The sequence below is a fragment of the Esox lucius genome, chromosome 7 (assembly GCF_011004845.1).
Source record: "Esox lucius isolate fEsoLuc1 chromosome 7, fEsoLuc1.pri, whole genome shotgun sequence".
In the NCBI taxonomy this organism is placed as follows: Eukaryota; Metazoa; Chordata; class Actinopteri; order Esociformes; family Esocidae; genus Esox; species Esox lucius.
In genome coordinates this window covers 41,889,608-41,910,022 of record NC_047575.1, presented here as the reverse complement: position 1 = coordinate 41,910,022, position 20,415 = coordinate 41,889,608, and the positions used below count along the sequence as shown (strand labels likewise).

At 39.6% G+C, this 20,415-nt stretch overlaps 3 protein-coding genes across 3 annotated transcripts; all 3 read right to left on the bottom strand.

Annotated features, from left to right (window-relative positions):
- Positions 1–242: 242 nt before the first annotated feature.
- LOC114828655 (olfactory receptor 11A1-like) lies at positions 243–1,205 on the bottom strand. Its single transcript, XM_029121162.1, has one exon. The coding sequence runs from the start codon at positions 1,203–1,205 to the stop codon at positions 243–245; it is 963 nt and encodes a 320-aa protein (XP_028976995.1).
- Positions 1,206–5,405: 4,200 nt separating this feature from the next.
- Positions 5,406–6,397, bottom strand: LOC105008501 (olfactory receptor 11A1-like). The gene has a single exon (XM_029121163.2). The coding sequence runs from the start codon at positions 6,395–6,397 to the stop codon at positions 5,435–5,437; it is 963 nt and encodes a 320-aa protein (XP_028976996.1). The 3' UTR covers positions 5,406–5,434.
- Positions 6,398–12,848: 6,451 nt separating this feature from the next.
- On the bottom strand, positions 12,849–14,069 carry LOC109615928 (olfactory receptor 6N1-like). Its single transcript, XM_029121253.1, has one exon. It carries the CDS (start codon positions 13,972–13,974, stop codon positions 13,012–13,014), a length of 963 nt encoding a protein of 320 aa, XP_028977086.1. The 5' UTR covers positions 13,975–14,069; the 3' UTR covers positions 12,849–13,011.
- Between the last annotated feature and the right edge of the window lie 6,346 nt (positions 14,070–20,415).

Below are 20,415 nucleotides of genomic sequence, written 5' to 3'. Positions count from 1 at the left end.
AAAATGGAGGGAATACAGTAAATAGTTTTGATACAGTACAATCAGAATGATCCATTATTTGCTAAGTACATTTACACATTCACAGAATTTAACTTATCCTTACAAAGTTTGTAAAGTCCTACCAGAAGAATGCAATTATCAACAACCTTGGATGTTGATAATTCAACAGAAGTAGACACAAATACTTTTTGAATTAAGGGAATGCAATGTAATTAATGTACATTTGTCCACTATCAGATTTTTCACGTCATTGATGTAATTCTTTTTGTAGTCAGTATCTGAACCAGTCTCTTTCTAATTTCTTTAGTTTTCAGACCATAGACTGTAGGGTTGATCAGAGAAGGCAAAAGAGTAGCTATAATCAGTATGGCATTACGCTCTGTCAGATTGAGTGTCACACCTATCCTTGTCAACAGACCAGAGACAATCTTTGGAGCATAAAAACTTAACACCACAATGATGTGAGAAATACAAGTATTAAACACCTGCACTCTGCTCTCAGTGTTGGGTAGCCTTAATACAGTGTAGATGAGTTTCATGTAGGACAGCAGAATGAATGTGAACTGTACACCAAGCAACCATATAGCCAAAATGACACCAAACGTCCAATATTGTTCAGGGTCGACACAGGCAGCTCTGACCATAGCAGGAAAGTCACAGAACACGTATCTGATTACAGGTTGGCAGTATGGAAGGCTGTCTGCCTGAGCTGCTACTATCCCCATTACCCCGATCCCCATCAACCAGGAAGCTATGATCAACAGGAAGATGCGTGGGTTGGTCAGGATGCTGTGATACCTAAGAGGAGAGCTGATGGCAATTGTTCTGTCCAAAGCCATCAGAGACAGTGCAAGACACTCTTCAATGCCACCCAGGTGGTAGATGTACATGCGTGAGATGCAGGAGTAGTAGGAGATGGTTTTGACCTCAGCCAGCAGTACAGAGATCATGGTGGTGCTGACACTGGTAGTGAACATGATGTCCACCAAGGCCAGGTTACAGATGAGGATGTACATTGGTGTGTGGAGTCGCCTGTCTGTCGCGATGATGCAGATGTTGGTGACACTTCCAAGAAGCACCAGGAAATAAGTGAAGAAGATGAGGAAGCCCAGGAGCTTCTGGTGGGAGAGTTGGTCAAATCCTGTAATTGTGAACTCCTCCACATTGTGCCCTGTGAAATTCACTAGAAGTTCACTAAAATACATCTTCAAGTGCCTTTTCTTCTTTGTGAAAACACAATTTTCCCAATATATTTTAAAATAAGATCAGATACATATAAAACTAAATAGAAAATAATAAAATAGTAGAATTATTAATACATATTATGTCCAGATGTTTTCATGTTTCTTTAAGAAAGACGCTGTATCTGAATTAAAAGCTGTTCATTGAATCAAGTCAGTAGAACAAAAGCTGAGACCTCTCTAGATGTGATACAGTGTCACTAGGAAATAGCAACACTTATATTAGACCACCCCACGTGTATAAAACTGAGTTGTTGAGGTGGTTTTCCCAAATGGCAAACTCGAACGTCACATTCTTGTATTTATTAATTTTTTTCCTTTACATTATTGATGTCCAGGTATTGGTCTTTGCTGGAAACATTATTCTTAATAGTAATACTTATTCTTGCATTCTGAAACAATAAACATCCTCTCATATCAGTAGTAATAAGTAAATTCCCATTAAATCCATTCCAACTACACTTTAGACATGTGCTCCACTAGTTTGAAAAATAATAATAAAATGAAATGGAAAACATAAAAAAAAATACAAATGTCTACTTTTTATTTTCTCTAAGGGCAGGATGGAAAAAAAATGAGAAGCATATTATGAATGTTAATTTCTCTACCATAAGCTGTCTCCAAAGGCGTTTCAGAGAATTTGGCAGTACATCCAACCGGCCTCACAACCATAGACCACGTGTAACCCCACCAGCCCAGGACCTCCACATCCAGCATCTTCACCTCCAAGATCATCTGAGACCACCCACCCGGACAGCTGCTGCAACAATCGGTTTGCATGAACAAAGAATTTCTGCACAAACGGTCAGAAACCGTCTCAGGGAAGCTGACAGCAATTCGTCGTCGTAACCAACTTGAGTGGGCAAATGCTCACATTCGATGGTATGTGACACTTTGGAGAGGTGTTCTCTTCCCGGTTTTCATTGTAAAGGGCAGATGGCAGACAGCGTGTATGGCGTTGTGTGGGTGAGCGGTTTGCTGATGTCAATGTTGTGGATCGAGTGGCCCATGGTGGCGGTGCGGTTATGTTATGGGCAGGCATGTGTTATGGACAACAAACACAAGTGCATTTTATTGATGGCATTTTGAAGGGATCCTGAGGCCCATGTTGTGCCATTCATCCACAACCATCACCTCATGTAGCATCATGATAATGCCAGCATACTCACCAGACATGTCACCCATTGAGCATGTTTGGGATGCTCTGGATCAGCGTATACGACAGCATGTACCAGGTCCTGCCAATATCCAGCAACTTCGCACAGCCATTGAAGAGGAGTGGACCAACATTCCACAGGCCACAATCAACAACCTGATCAACTCTATGCGAAGGAGATGTGTTGCACTGAGTGAGGCAAATGGTGGTCACACCAGAAACTGACTGGTTTTCGGGCCCCCCTGGATCCCCCCAATACAATGAAACTGCACATTTTAGAGTGGCGAGTGGCCTTTTACTGTGGCCAGCCTAAGGCACACCTGTGCAATAATCATGCTGTCTAATCAGCATTTTGATTTGCCACTCCTGTGAGGTAGATGGATTATTTCGGCAAAGGAGAAGTGCTCACTAACACAGATTTAGACAGATTTGTGAACAACATTTGAGATAAATAGTATTTTTACATAGAGAAAGTCTTAGATCTTTGAGTTCAGCTCATGATAAATGGGCTCAAAAACAAAAGTGTTGCGTTTATAATGTTGTTCAGTGTATGTACCATTTGTAAAGAAAACGTGTGAGCAGGCAAAACACGTCTTTTATTTCTTATTGGATTCACATTCAACTGTAGTTCATAACAGAATGGCATAATTATAAAACAAAACATGGCAACAAATATAATTTTTTACTGACCCCTGTTCAAAAGTCTGCATAGCCTTAGTTCTTAATATTGTGTATTGCCCTCTTTATCATTAATGAGACCGTGCAGTCTTTTGTAATAGTTGTCTATGAGGCCCCTTTGCGCAGCTTTCGTGCAGAAGAATACAAATTGTAAGTATTTTCTGATGAAATTATGAAATGCTGCATTTCAGCATTTTCTGATGAAATGCTGCATTTATCTTGCCATCAATTTTCACAAGATTCCCCATGCATTTGATTTAATAAAATAATTGGATTCCGTTAGTTCTCTTGGATCCCCAGTGATCAGATTAAGGGTTAATACTCATCATTAGTGAGCAGACTTCTTTTCTGCCTTATAAATTGGTCATACATCTGGCACCAAATAAATAGTACTCAACTCAATTGAACACACATTGCAGTATTTGAACAGTAGATTTTTTCCAAATAAACTCTGGATCTTGGGTCCTCTGTAAAACCACATTTTCCAGAATTTGAATTGTGTGTGTGGAAATACTGTGAAAAAAAAGGTACTGTACAAACATGGCTCTGGTGGGTTTGAATGTATATCAGCTAATTATACAGTGGTAGGTTTGCAAGTTTTAACATTGGCAAATACATTGAGAAACATTACTTTAGACAAACCTAGGGATTTCTCACAAGAAGGCACTTCCGGACACTCCTACAAACTGCAAGTAAAAAACAGTGACTATGAAAGTGTATTTTATTACAAGGTAAAAATAGTAAGAGTAAAAACATGAAGGCGGGCCTAAAACAGTGGCCTAAAGATTTTGTGCAACACAGAATGATGAAACCAGCAACAGTTCCAGCATCACCTACATGGCTACCTGGAAAGAAGTGAGGTCATGACTCAGCCATCCCAGGTGTACCAACACTCTAATTAGGTCTTTAATTACCAGTTGTTTGTTGAGCATAAGGAGGGTGGCAGGGACACTAGACCAGTGGGAATACAGCTCTTCCATCAGTCAGCGTGTTTACTCTGCACTCATTAGGACAAAGTTATCGTTATAGGGTCAAAGGGACTAAAGACCAAGAGCAATACAATTAAGACAGTTTTTTTTTACAATGCTAAATGGCGATGACCATGGTTTGACCAGTTTAATACAATCAAAAATGTGAGCTCATACACAGCTGACCCTTCTTCACCTTTTCTCATTGAGTCCTAATCCTACTTGACAGGGTTTTAATCTAGACTTATGTCAACACATGTGACTTAGATTGTATGCTTTATTGAGGGCATGTCAATGAACATACTATTTCAACTTTCTAACTCCTAATCTGTCACCTCCTCACCCTTTGTCTTTTCTATCTGCAGATGATTTTGCCTACCTCCTTGAAAAGAATGTTGATTAAATTCATAGCTTTGTATTCCATCTAACAAGCGCTTTTATCCAAACATGACTTACAGTTATGCCTGCAGACATTTCTTAGGTCCAGAGCTGTATTCATTTGATTTAATGAAATAATTGGATTCCGTTAGTTCTCGTGGATCCCCAGTGATCAGATTAAGGGATAATACTCATCATTAGTGAGCAGACTTCTTTTCTGCCTTATAAATTAGTCAGTTATCCAACACCAAATAAAGTACTCAACTCAATCGAACACACATTGCAGTATTTATAGAGTAGATATCTTCCATACGGGTTTAATGTGGACTTAGGTCAAGACACGAGACTTAGTTTTCATGTTTTATTGAGGGCATATCAATGGACATACAATGCGAAGTGGGATTTGGGCCCTATTGGGTAAAGCCACTTGTACTAACACATACAATGGTTTATGATGAATGCAATCACTAGTCATGCATATGTAAAGAAACACCCTTTTTTCCATGCATGCAGTCCACTTTATTTAATTGTATTATTAAAATGATTCACCCAACAGGCGCCATCCTTCTCTAGGTGTAAATTTGAGTTAAAGGGTCATGCAACCTCAGTATGCAAGTTGGTAGACTGGAAGTCACGATGTATTCACAGAGTAATACAGTATATGCAGCAGATACAAGTGTGTACTCTGCCAAAAAAGTATATTATTAGATGTAATAAAACATTTACAATAACATTCAGCATAAAATATAAGGGATGCAATTTCAGTACACATGGTTTTTAACGTGAAGTGCTAACAGAAGAAGTCATTTAAAGTTATAACTTCTTAGACGTTACGGTCGTTCAACAGAGATCAGGGCCTGGATTCAATCTGATTGCTCTCATGGGAAAGGTAGCATTTAAAATATGTGTTACTGCATTGAAAGAAATCCCATTCAACAGACACTCTGCTAATGTGAGCTCAGTGTATACTAGTGCTGCATTAGATTAAATTGCAGACAGAATAACAATACTAATCACTGCTTCATTGCTATTTTTTTTCTAGTCAGCATCTGAACCAGTCTCCTTCTAATCTCTTTGGTCTTTAGACAGTAGACTGTAGGGTTGATCAGAGAAGGCAAAAGAGTAGCTATAATCAGTATGGCATTACGCTCTGTCAGACTGAGTGTTACGCCTATCCTAGTCAACAACACAGAGACAAGCTTGGGAGCGTAGTAACTCGACACCACAATGATGTGAGAAATACAGGTATTAAACACCTGCACTCTGCTCCCAGTGTTGGGTAGCCTCAGTACAGTGTAGATGAGTTTCATGTAGGACAGCAGAATGAATGTGAACTGTACACCAACCAACCACATACCCAAGATTATAGTTATCATCCAATAGGGTTCAGGGTCGACACAGGCAGCTCTGACCATAGCAGGATAGTCACAGAACACGTATCTGATGACAGGTTGGCAGTATGGAAGGCTGTCTGCCTGAGCTGCTACTTTCCCCATTACCCCGATCCCTATCAACCAGGAAGCAATGATCAACAGGAAGATGCGTGGGTTGGTCAGGATGCTGTGATACCTAAGAGGATAGCTGATGGCGACAGTTCTGTCCAAAGCCATCAGAGACAGTGCAAGACACTCTTCAATGTCACCCAGGTGGTAGATGTACATGCCTGTGATGCAGGAGTAGTAGGAGATGGTTTTAACCTCGGCCAGCAGTACAGAGATCATGGTGGTGCTGACGCTGGTAGTGAACATGATGTCCACCAAGGCCAGGTTGCAGATGAGGATGTACATTGGTGTGTGGAGTCGCCTGTCTGTCACGATGATGCAGATGTTGGTGACACTTCCAAGAAGCACCAGCAAATAAGTGAAGAAGATGAGGAAGCCCAGGAGCTTCTGATAGGAGATGTGGTCAAATCCTGTAATGGTAAACTCCTCCACATTCTGCCCTGTGAAATTAGTTAAAAGTTCACTAAAATACATTTCCTAGTATTTGCCTTTAGTTATTAAACACTTAACTAAAACATTATTTTCCCTGTAAACATGCAATATAGCACAATAGCTGTTCCGTTTAAAATGGAAGAGACTAAGAAATGGGTACACAAATCACAAAATACATTGGCCAGGTTTTTACAATTGCTTTTTGGAAGAGTCAGCTTCTAAAATAAATTAAGTCCCTCTACTGAAGCTAGAATGCTAATACCTCTCTGTAGAATGCTAATACTAATATCTCACATCACTTCTGGACATTTATAGCTGACCAAGAAAGAGGGGGGAGATGATGAGATTCCCAAATGAAAGTCTGCAACTTTTCAGCCAATTAACAGTGGACTGTGTTTTGATCTTGGCTGAAGACCTATTTTCCCTAGTGACACACAAAAACCTTTATCCACCAGACAACACATCAGCTCTGAACAAAACACAAAATATTAGAAAGCACAGTACAACAGAGCAGCACTGAGTACAGTATGGAATCGTTCCGCTGGAATAGAATGTTGTGTTTGCCTGGGGAGGGAGAAAGGTGGCCAGCAGATCTGGTGGCCACTTAGCCCCTCCACCATCACATGGCTCCATTAGTCACAATGGCCATCATATAATCAGGGCAAGCTAATTAACCCCAGTTTCCAGTTCTCAGTTATTCCCTCTCCTCATGAAACAAAATGACATCATTTTAAAATGGGTACTAAATGCAAGTAGGCAATTATGAATATATCAATATTCTACTATCTAATTCAATTTTAATTTACTGGCTTAATCTGTGATTAAACTAAAATATTCACCAGTAAGTAGATCAGCATTATTTGACTTTTGAGTGGTGTCGCAAATTAGTGTTTTTCATGTTTTTTCATGTTTGTTTCTGTGTGCTGTAATTTTTCTCTTTACTAAAGTTAAGGGTAATACTTTATTTTCCTAAAAGTGTGTCCGAATATTTATTAAAGTAACTTTTCACACATATTACTCTCACATGTAAACAAACAATTAATTGGTACAAAAAGCCAGTGCCAATCAACTTACATTTTATGTTGATTATTTATGTGTTGGTTAATCAATAGCTACTATTATAGATACATCAGACAATTTGTATCTGGCAACAGGTTTTACAGTTTCTTGTCTTATTTTTGGTGAATAATGTAATATTTTAATGTCAATCAATCAACCAATCAAATTGATTTATAAAGCCCATTATAAATACATTTGGGGAGGCCCCGGACAGGGCCCAACAGGCAGGAAATCAATCCACCAATATTGACAAGTATCAACCAAAGGTACAAAAACCAACTGCAGCCACCCTGAATGAGAGTATTGCCAGCAGAGTACAGCCCAATTGCACCAGTGCACTACAGAGAGACAATAACAAGCCAGTGACTCCGCCCCCAAATGGCATTGGAGGGAGGGCATGCCAGTGGCGATGAAAGCCCCCCTGGCAAGACAGCAAAGGTGGACAGTATGTAGCCTTTCTGGTCACCTTCATTCCCCTGGGCCAGACTACACTTAATCATAGACCGTGCTGTAGAGATGAGTCTTTAGTAGACACTTGAAAGTTTTGCACTGAGTTTGCATTTCTAACCTTAATTGGCACATCATTCCACAGTAGTGGAGCTCTATGAGAGAAGGCCCTGCCTCCGTCTCTTTGTTTAGAAATTCTAAGTACAATTAAAAGGCCTGCATCTTGCGATCATAGATTACGTGTCGATATGTATGGCTGGATCATTTCAGCGAGGTAAGTAGGAGCAAGTCCATGTATTGATTTATAGGTTAACAATAAAACCTTAAAATCAGCCCTAACCCTAACAGGCAGCCAGTGTAAAGAGGCTAGTACTGGAGTAATGTTTTCAGCCGTGTGCAGCTCTAATTTAAGTTTATTAATAGATTTTTCAAGGTAACCGGAAAGAAGAGCATTGCAGTACTCCAATCTAGAAGTAACAAAAGCATGGATTAGTTTTTCTGCATCCGTTTTTGATAGAAGGTTTCTGATTTCTGCAATGTTTTGAACATGAAAATAAGCAACTCTTGAGACATATTTTATATGTTTTTTGGGATACGACCATGCAGCCATCGAGGTTCACAGTGAGATCTGCCAACAAAGATCTTTGTTTCTCTGGTCCTAAAACGAGCATTTCTGTTCATCTTGAGTTTATAAGCAGTTCTCTCTCATCCACTTCCTAATATCTGAAACCCATGCTTCCAAAGTAGCAAATTTTGTGGCTTCTTCATGCTTCATTGAAATATATAACTGTGTGTTATCAGCATAACAGTGAAAACTGACATTGTTATTCCGGATTACATCACCCAGAGGCAGCATATATAGTGAGAATAATGATGGGCCCAAAACATACCTTTGATTTGCCATCCACACATATGAACTGATATCTTTCAGATAAATAAGATTTAAACCAGGCTAGAACATGTCCACGTAGCCCAATATGGGTATCCAGTCTCTCTAAGAGAAGGGAGTGATCAATAGTGTCAAAAGCAGCACTGAGATAAAGAAGCAACAGGATGGATGCTTAACCTTTGTCTGAGGCCATTAGAAGGTAATTTGTTACCTTCATGAGTGCAGTCTCAGTACTATGATGGGGTCTGAAACCGGACTGGAGAATTTCATAAATGTTATTTGTCTTCAGGAAGGCATTCAGTTGTTGGGAAACACATTTTTCTAAGATTTTTTAGAGGATCGATATTGGCCTATACTTGTTTAATATGTCTGGATTCAGATTCAATTTCTTTAGAAGAGGCTTAATTTCCGTAATTTTTTGTGAGTTTGGTACACATGTCATGCTCTTTAAAAAATGTTGACAACAAGATCAAAGATATAGAGCACTATAAAATGACGACTTCACCATTACTTAATCAGCATTTGTCTGTGAATTAAAGGGGAACTACTGTAGAATGCTAGAAATTGAGCTGTGTGAAGATTGGAAAAATTGTTTCTGATCTAATGAGACCAACATTTTACCGCAGGCCTGAATGCTAAGCGTCAGGTCTGGCAAAAACAAAGCACATCTTTTGACATCTTTAAAATTAAGCAATGTGCGAGTTTCATGCTATGGGGATGCTTCTCCGTGACTGGGAAATCTGGAACAGGTTTGAGAGCATGATGATCAGAGCAAAAATATACAGAAAAAATACAGCTAGGAAAATCTGATGCAGTACCCCAGACTGGTGCGAAGATTCATCTTTCAGCATGAGAACGACTCAAAGCAGACAGCCAAGAAAAAACAGTAGTGGCTTCAGAACCAGTCTGTGAATATCCTTTGGTGATCCAAAGCATGGACTTGAACCCCATTGATCATCTGTGGGGAGACTTTACACGTAACTGATGCCCCCTTTCCAATCTGACAGATCTTGAACGGACTTGCAAGAAAACAATTGAAGAACTCACACAAATCCAAGCTGTTAGAGGCATGCCCACGAAAGTTTAAGCTGTGTCAAATGCAAACCTTTTCTACAAAGTACTGAATAACATTTTGGAATATTTAGAAAATGACTTAAATCAATTATACATTATATTATAAATTCTATAACACGCAAATAATGTTTAATTGAAACGAAGAGGTAGCTCATCAAGGACTTGATAATGAGCTGATCATTTGAATCAGGTGTGATAGAGCAGGGAGAGATCTAAAACATGCAGGGCAGGGGGCCTCCAGGAGCAGGGTTGAAAAACACTGTTATAAACTGATAAGTTCTTTGTCAGTGGGCTAACGTACAAAATCAGCAGGGGATCAAATATTTTTTTCCCTCACTGTATTAACAATTTTCCAAGGGTATGCAAACTTTTGAGCTCAACTGTAGATGCAGTTGGGGAGTTTGGAAGCAGTCTGACTGGTTGGGACAAATGGGGAAGTTGACTTAGTTCTAGGAGTGTACCTTTAACAGAATCTCCTAGCACACCTTCGTGCTATAGTGTCTTAGATAGTTGGGAGGACGTTGGGAGGATGTTGAATCGTGTTAGTAAGTATTTATGTTTTGTATTGTAATTATACTACTTGATTGGAATAAATTGTACAAATTCGGAATATAAATTTCTTGTAGGGCTAAATGGAAACACATAAGTACGTCTAAGCAGCTAGGCTTGGCATCCCTGATTCCTGGATTTTGAAGCAGTCTGTTTAGGCACCGGAAAACATGCCATTGATTTGTCATCCCTGAGTCATGGGTTTCATTATATTCTGTGTAGCCCCTGGGACACATGACATTTTACTTTATGGTTTGTGTTAAAAGACATACACCTTATGGGCACTTATGATAACTGAAATAGGCACACAGGGATACATGAACTGAAGTGAACAGACTGTTCATCCCTGAGAATACAGAAATTAAACCTCTGCACTCTGCTCACCGTGTTGGGCAGCCTCAATACTGTGCACACAAGTTTAATTCTATGACAGTAGAATGAAAGCGACCTGGGCAGCAAGAAAACACATTAGCCATGATGGCGCCAATAACCCAATAAGGTCCAGGGTCGACTCACGTAGCTCTGACCATAGCAGCAAAGTCATAGAACTCTGCTGCACCTACCCTCATGGTGGGTTACCCCTGGGAACCTCTCCTGCAATGCTACAGTTCCCTCTTGGGCTCAGCACAACCAGTCCCCAAGTCCAGAGGTCTAGTCAATAAAATAATAAAATTCTATTAGTTTTCCAGAATCACCAAGGGTCTTATTAGAGCTAATACACATTGTTAGTGAGCAGTGTTAGGACTTCCTCAGTGAAGACATTGTCCTACTGATTCTAACCTGTCAAAGACGGGTCATCCAACTTGCAGCAAAAAAACAGAGGACTGAATTCAGTCAAACCCACATGGGCTATTTCCCCATTATTAAATTAACTCTGATTTTGGGAACTGTAAAAAACCTCCATTACACTTTTTAGAAATTACAAACGGGTAGACGTGGTGAATATTGTAAAGGAATGCACTGTAAAATCATGGCTTTTGTGGATTTGAATATATGCCAGCCAATGTAAAATTAAATGATTTGCTTGTTTTACAACTGGGAAATATATAAGGAAACACAACTTTAGATATACTTGAGTAATTCTCATAAGAAGGACCAAACAGCAAGAAACTATGAATATTAAAGTGTACTGCATCTCAAGGTGATAGTAGTGGAAGTAAAAACTGAATGATGTAACCAGCAACAGTTCCAGCATCACCTACATGGCTACCTGGAAAGAAGTGAGGTCATGACTCTGCCAATTAGGTGTACCAACACTCTAATTAGGTCTTTAATTACCAGTTGTTTGTTGAGCATAAGGAGGGTGGCAGGGACACTAGACCAGTGGGAATACAGCTCTTCCATCAGTCAGCGTGTTTACTCTGCACTCATTAGGACAAAGTTATCATTATAGGGTCAAAGGGACTAAAGGCCAAGAGCAATACAATTAAGACATTTTTTTTTACAATGCTAAATGGCGATAACCATGGTTTGACCAGTTTAATACAATCAAAAATGTGAGCTCATACACAGCTGACCCTTCTTCATCTTTTCTCATTGTGTCCTAATCCTACTTGACAGGGTTTTAATCTAGACTTATGTCAACACATGTGACTTAGATTGTATGCTTTATTGAGGGCATGTCAATGAACATACTATTTCAACCTTCTAACTCCAAATCTAGCTTTATATTCCATCTAACAAGCGCTTTTATCCAAACATGACTTAGTTATGCCTGCAGACATTTCTTAGGTCCAGAGCTGTATTCATTTGATTTAATGAAATAATTGGATTCCGTTAGTTCTCATGGATTCCCAGTGATCAGATTAAGGGTTAATACTCATCATTAGTGAGCAGACTTCTTTTCTGCCTTATAAATTGGTCATACATCCGACACCAAATAAAGTACTCAACTCAATCGAACACACATTGCAGTATTTATAGAGTAGATATCTTCCATACGGGTTTAATGTGGACTTAGGTCAAGACACGAGACTTAGTTTTCATGTTTTATTGAGGGCATATCAATGGACATACAATGCGAAGTGGGATTTGGGCCCTATTGGGTAAAGCCACTTGTACTAACACATACAATGGTTTATGATGAATGCAATCACTAGTCATGCATATGTAAAGAAACAACCTTTTGTCCATGCATGCAGTCCACTTTATTTAATTGTATTATTAAAATGATTCACCCAACAGGTGCCATCCTTCTCTAGTTGTAAATTTGAGTTAAAGGGTCATGCAACCTCAGTATGCAGGTTGGTAGACTGGAAGTCACGAAGTATTCACAGAATAATACAGTATATGCAGCAGATACAAGTGTGTACTCTGCCCAAAAAGTATATTATTAGATGTAATAAAACATTTACAATAACATTCAGCATAGAATATAAGGGATGCAATTTAGGTACACATGGTTTTAACATGAAGTGCTAACAGAATAAGTCATTTATCGTTATAACTTCTTAGACGTTAAGGTCGTTCAACAGAGATCAGGGCCTGGATTCAATCTGATTGCACTTGCGGAAAAGGTAGCATTTAAAACATGTGTTACTGCATTGAAAGAAATCCCATTCAACAGACACTGCTAATGTGAGCACAGTGTATACTAGTGCTGCATTAGATTAAATTGCAGACAGAATAACAATACTAATCACTGCTTCATTGCTATTTTTTTTCTAGTCAGCATCTGAACCAGTCTCCTTCTAATCTCTTTGGTCTTTAGACAGTAGACTGTAGGGTTGATCAGAGAAGGCAAAAGAGTAGCTATAATCAGTATGGCATTACGCTCTGTCAGACTGAGTGTTACGCCTATCCTAGTCAACAACACAGAGACAAGCTTGGGAGCGTAGTAACTCGACACCACAATGATGTGAGAAATACAAGTATTAAACACCTGCACTCTGCTCCCAGTGTTGGGTAGCCTCAGTACAGTGTAGATGAGTTTCATGTAGGACAGCAGAATGAATGTGAACTGTACACCAAGCAGCCAAATACCCAAGATTATGGTTATCATCCAATAGGGTTCAGGGTCGACACAGGCAGCTCTGACCATAGCAGGATAGTCACAGAACACGTATCTGATGACAGGTTGGCAGTATGGAAGGCTGTCTGCCTGAGCTGCTACTTTCCCCATTACCCCGATCCCTATCAACCAGGAAGCAATGATCAACAGGAAGATGCGTGGGTTGGTCAGGATGCTGTGATACCTAAGAGGAGAGCTGATGGCGACAGTTCTGTCCAAAGCCATTAGTGACAAGGCAAGACACTCTTCAATGCCACCCAGGTGGTAGATGTACATGTGTGAGATGCAGGAGTAGTAGGAGATGGTTTTGACCTCAGCCAGCAGTACAGAGATCATGGTGGTGCTGACACTGGTAGTGAACATGATGTCAGCCAAGGCCAGGTTGCAGATGAGGATGTACATTGGTGTGTGGAGTCGTCTGTCTGACACAATGATGTAGATGTTGGTGACACTTCCAAGAAGCACCAGGAAATAAGTGAAGAAGATGAGGATGCCCAGGAGCTTCTGGTGGGACAGGTGGTCAAATCCTGTAATGGTAAACTCCTCCACATTCTGCCCTGTGAAATTTGTTAAAAGTTCACTAAAATACATTTCCTAGTATTGGCCTTTAGTTATTAAACACTTAACTAAAACATTATTTTCCCTGTAAATATAGCACAATAGCTGTTCCTTTTAAAATGGAAGAGACTAAGAAATGGGTACACAAATCACAAAATATATTGGCCAGGTTTTTACAATTGCTTTTTGGAAGAGTCAGCTTCTAAAATAAATGAAGTCCCTCCACTGAAGCTAGAATGCTAATACCTCTCTGTAGAATGCTAATACTAATATCTCACATCACTTCTGGACATTTATAGCTGACCAAAAAAGAGGGGGGAGATGATGAGATTCCCAAATGAAAGACTGCAACTTCACAGCCAATTAACAGTGGACTGTGTTTTGATCTTGGCTGAAAACCTACTGTCCCTAGAGTTACACACAAAAACCTTCCTCCTCCAGACAACACATCAGCTCTGAACAAAACACAAAATATTAGAAAGCAGAGTACAACAGAGCATCACTGAGTATGGAATCGTTCCGCTGGAATAGAATGTTGTGTTTGCCTGGGGAGGGAGAAAGGTGGCCAGCAGATCCAGGCTTTGCCTCTATCTGGTGGCCACTTAGCCCCTCCACCATCACATGGCTCCATTAGCCACAATGGCCATCATATAATCAGGGCAAGCTAATTAACCCCAGTTATCAATTCTCAGTTATACCCTCTCCTCATGAAACAAAACAACATCATTTTAAAATGGGTACTAAATGTAAGTAGGCAATTATTAATGTGAATTTTTACTGTGGCAACCTGAAGTTCCAGATAAAAATGATATTATCTAATTCAATTTTAATTTACTGGCTTAATCAGTGGTTAAACAAAAATATTCACCAGTAAGTAGATCAGCATTATTTGACTTTTGAGTGGTGTCGCAAATTAGTGTTTTTCATGTTTTTTCATATGTGCTGTAATTTTACTTAAGTTAAGGGTAATACTTCATTTTCCTAAAAGTGTGTCCGAATACCTATTAAAGTAAACTTTCACCCACCTTACTCTCACATGTAAACAAACAATTTATTGGTACAAAAAGCCAATGCCAATCAACTTAAATTTTATGTTGATCAATCTATGTGCAGTAGTTGGTTAATCAATAACTATTATTATAGATACATCAGACAATTTGTATCTGGCAGCAGGTTTTATAGTTTCTTGTCTTATTTTTGGTGAATAATGTAATATTTTAATGTCAATCAAATTGATTTATAAAGCCCATTATAAATTCATTTGGGGAGGCCCCGGACAGGGCCCAACAGGCAGGAAATTAATCCACCCACATTGCCAAGCATCAACCAAAGCCTTTCTGGTCACCTTCATTCCCCTGGGCCAGACCACTTAATCATAGACCATGCTGTAGAGATGAGTCTTTAGTAGACACTTGAAATTTTGCACTGAGTTTGCATTTCTAACCTTAATTGGCATATCATTCCACAGTAGTGGAGCTCTATGAGAGAAGGCCCTACCTCCGGCTGTTTGTTTAGAAATTCTAGGTATAATTAAAAGGCCTGCATCTTGTGATCTTAGGTTACATGTATGGCTGGATCATTTCAGCGAGGTAAGTAGGAGCAAGTCCATGTATTAATTTATAGGTTAACAATAAAACCCTAAAATCAGCCCTAACCCTAACAGGCAGCCACTGTAAAGAGGCTAGTACTGGAGTAATGTGTTCAGCCGTGTGCAGTTCTAATTTAAGTTTATTAATTGATTTATCAGGGTAACCGGAAAGAAGAGCATTGCAGTAATCTAATCTAGAAGTAACAAAAGCATGGACAGGATGTGTGGGGCCCATCAGTAACAGGCAACACTTCCTATCTATGGTCCTTCTTTCAGAGTTAGTCAGCACATCTGTGTTGTGTTAAGTTTCTCATGCCCATTTCCTATCACTTCATTGAAATATATAACTTTGTGTAATAGTGAAAATTGACATTGTGGTTCCGGATTACATCACCCAGAGGAAGCATATATAGTGAGAACAATGATGGGCCCAGACCTGAGCCATGCGGAACACCAAAACATTCCTTTGATTTGCCATCCACACATACAAACTGATATCTTTCAGATAAATAAGATTTAAACCAGGCTAGAACATGTCCATGTAGCCCAATATGGGTTTCCAGTCTCTCTAAGAGAAGGGAGTGATCAATAGTGTCAAAAGCAGCACTAAGATAAAGAAGCAACAGGACGGATGCTGAACCTTTGTCTGAGGCCATTAGAAGGTCATTTGTTACCTTCACGAGTGCGGTCTGAAACTGGACTGGAGCATTTCATAAATGTAAGATTTTTGAGAGGAACGGGAGGTTCGATACTGGCCTATAATTTTTTCATATGTTTGGATTCAGATTTTTTTTTTTTAGAAGAGGCTTAATTTCCATTATTTTTAGTGAGTTTGGTACACATGTCATGCTCTTTAAAGAGTAATATATTAACATTTTGTAGACAACAATATCAAAGATTTTGAGCACTATAAAATGACGACTTTACCATTGCTTAATCAGCATTTGTCTGTGAATTAATGGGGAACCACTGTAGAATGTTAGAAATTGAGCTGTGGGAAGATTGGAAAAATTGTCTCTGATCTAATGACACCAAAATGTAACTATAGGCCTGAATGCTAAGCGTCAGGTCTGGCAAAAACAAAGCACTGTTTTTGCCATCTTTAAAGTGAAGCAATGTGTGAGTATCATGCTATGGGGATGCTTCTCAGGGACTGGTAAATCTGGAACAGGTTTGAGAGCAAGATGATCAGAGCAAAATATACAGAGAATAATACAGCTAGGTCCTTGAAGAAAACCTGATGCAGAACCCCAGACTGGTGCGAAGATTCATCTTTCAGTATGAGAACGATTCAAAGCAGACAGCCAAGAAAAAACAGTAGTGGCTTCGGAACAAGTCTGTGAATATCCTTTGGTGATCCAAAGCTTGGACTTGAACCCCATTGATCATCTGTGGGGAGACTTTACACGTAATTGATGCCCCCTTTACAATCTGACAGATCTTGAGCGGACTTGCAAGAAAACAATTGAAGAACTCACAAATCCAAGCTGTTAGAGGCATATCCACGAAAGTTTAAGCTGTGTCAAATGCAAACCTTTTCTGCAAAGTACTGCATAACATTTTGGAATATTTAGAAAATTCCTCAAATCAATTATACATTCTATTATAAATTCTATAACATAACAAAATGTGGAGAAAGTAAAATGCTCTGAATATTTTCAGAAGGCACTGTATACACGCAGATAATGTTTAATTGAAACAAAGAGGTACCCAGACATTTAAATATACACTACCCAAAAGTTTGGGGTCACTTAGAAATGTCCTTGTTTTCCAAAGAAAAGCTAAATTGTGTATAATAATGTTAAATCAAATTGATCAGAAATACAGTGTAGACATTGTTAATGCTGTAATTTACTATTGTAGCTGGAAATACAGAGGCCCTACACAGGCATCCAGAGGATTTTATCAGCAACCATCACTCCTGTGTTCCAATGGCTCGTTGTGTTTGCACATCTAAGTGTATAATTTGATCATTAGAAAACCCTTTTGCAATTATCAGCATAGCTGAAAACTGTTGCGCTGATTAAAGAAGCAGTGAACTGGCCTTCTATAGACACGTTGTGTATCTGGAGCATCATCAATTGTGGGTTCGATTACAGTTTCAAAATGGCTAGAAAAAAAGAATTATCTTCTGAAACACATCAGTCTATTCTTGTTCTGAGAAATGTTGGCTATTCCATGCGAGAAATTGTAAAGAAACTGAAGATCTCATACAACGGTCTGTACTACTCCATTCACAGAAGAAGTGCAAACTGTCTATTACCAGAATAAAATAAGACATGGGAAGCTCCTGTAAACAACTGAAAAAGAGGACAAAGTGTCAAGTTTGACAAACAAACACCTCAAAGGTCCTCAATTGGCATCTTTATTAAATAGGTCCCGCAAAAAAGCAGTCTGTCCAGCAATGTGATGGTGTGGGTGTGCTTTGGTGGTTGTAAAGAGATGTTGAAGAAGGAAAGTTATCACTCCATTTTGCAACACCATGCCATACCCTGTGGATGGCTCTTTATTGGAAACAATTTCTTCCTACAACAGGACAATGACCCAAAGCACAGATTCAAACTATGCAGTAACTATTTAGGGAAGAAACAGTCAGCCATTGGCATTCTAAGTTGTAAAATGTTTGAGGTAATTTGAAGAGTCCTGTGATCTAACAGCACGTTATGTTTGCTTATCCAAGTTTATAATTTTAAAAGGCTAACTGATCATTAGCAAACCATTTGTGATTATGTTAGCACTGCTGAAAACTGCTGTGCTGATTAAAGAAGTAATAAAACTGTCCTTGAGTCTAGTTCATATTCATAGGATAGCATCTTGCAGTTGATGGAGATTTGTGGGATGCACATCCAGGGCACGAAGCTCCCGTTCCACCACATCCCAAAGATGCTCTATTGGGTTGAGATCTGGTGACTGTGGGGGCCATTTCAGTACAGTGAACTCATTGTCATGTTCAAGAAATCAATTTGAAATGATTCAAGCTTTGTGACATGGTGCATTATCCTGCTGGAAGTAGCCATCAGAGGATGGGTACATGGTGGTCATAAAGGGATGGACATGGTCAGAAACAATGCTCAGGTAGGCCGTGGCATTTAAACCATGCCCAATTGGCACTAAGGGGCCTAAAGTGTGCCAAGAAAACATCCCCCACACCATTACACCACCACCACCAGCCTGCACAGTGGTAACAAGGCATGATGGATCCATGTTCTCATTCTGTTTACGCCAGATTCTGACTCTACCATCTGAATGTCTCAACAGAAATCAAGACTCATCAGACCAGGCAACATTCTTCCAGTCTTCAACTGTCCAATTTTGGTGAGCTCGTGAAAATTGTAGCCTCTTTTTCCTATTTGTAGTGGAGATGAGTGGTACCCGGTGGGGTCTTCTGCTGTTGTAGCCCATCCGCCTCAAGGTTGTGCGTGTTGTGGCTTCACAAATGCTTTGCTGCATACCTCGGTTGTAACAAGTGGTTATTTCAGTCAAAGTTCTATCAGCTTGGATCAGTCGGCCCATTCTCCTCTGACCTCTAGCATCAACAAGGCATTTTCGCCCACAGGACTGCAGCATACTGGATGTTTTTCCCTTTTCACACCATTCTTTGTAAACCCAAGAAATGGTTGTGCGTGAAAATCCCAGTAACTGAGCAGATTGTGAAATACTCAGACCGGCCCGTCTGACACCAACAACCATGCCACGCTCAAATTAGCTTAAATCACCTTTCTTTCCCATTCTGACATTCAGTTTGGAGTTCAGGAGATGGTCTTGACCAGGACCACACCCCTAAATGCATTGAAGCAGCTGCCATGTAATTGGTTGATTGGATAATTGCATTAATGAGAAATTGAACAGATGTTCCTAATAATCCTTTAGGTGAGTGTATGTTGTATGTAAGGATGAAACTGTATGGAGACAAAAACCTAAGACTGAGATGGGACGTTGCTCCGCGGACCACCTCGACTTTGCTGTTTTGTAATAAATTCTATTTGAAAATAAATCCTTTTGAGTAAGAGTTCCTACCACACATTTTGGCGATAAGGTTGGGAATGGCTAAAAGAGGCCCGAAAGCTGACATTCTCCTCCTTTTGGCGTTGTGAATGAATTATGCAAACAAGTGACCTCTGGAAGGTATGTATAGTTATTACTTATTAGCATTGAGTTAGTGTGGTTCACTTCACAGCTGGCCTCAGTGGCAAGACAACACGTAGGTCTCACCAAATTAAGAATGTGGCAAATGTAAAACAAGGGGTTTTGAGTTTGAAAGAATGTATGCAGATTATTAATAGGGGAAAAGCCATTTAGGGTTGTTAAAAATAGGAAATATAGGGAGAATTGGATTGTTTCCAACCGAACACTGCTTGGCTTGGTCATTCTCATTCATTCATTCAGTTGATGGAATAGTGTCACAGTTCAGGTAAGGCAGGACATGAGGCACAGAGCAAGTAAAGGGAAACATCCTTAATATCATCGAGGCACTCTGGGGAGATCTCGAACATGCGGTTCATGCAAGACGACCAAAGACTTTGTATGACCTGGAGGCATTTTGCAAAGACGAATGGGCAGCTACACCACCTGCAAGAATTCGGGGCCTCATAGACAACTATTATAAAAGACTGCACACTGTCATTGATGCTAAAGGGGGCAACACACAGTATTAAGAACTAAGGGTATGCAGACTTTTGAACAGGGGTCATTTCATTTTTTTTCAGGGGCCATATTCACAAAAAACTTAACACTAGGAAGACTCCTAAACAGCACTACAAGTTCCTAGCTAGGAGTTTCCTCTTACAACCTATTCACAAAGACGATTAGACCAACTTTTGGATTAAGTCTTTAGCTAAGAGAAGGAATGGGATGAAGTCTTAAGCTAAGAGAAAGGGCAGGTTGAC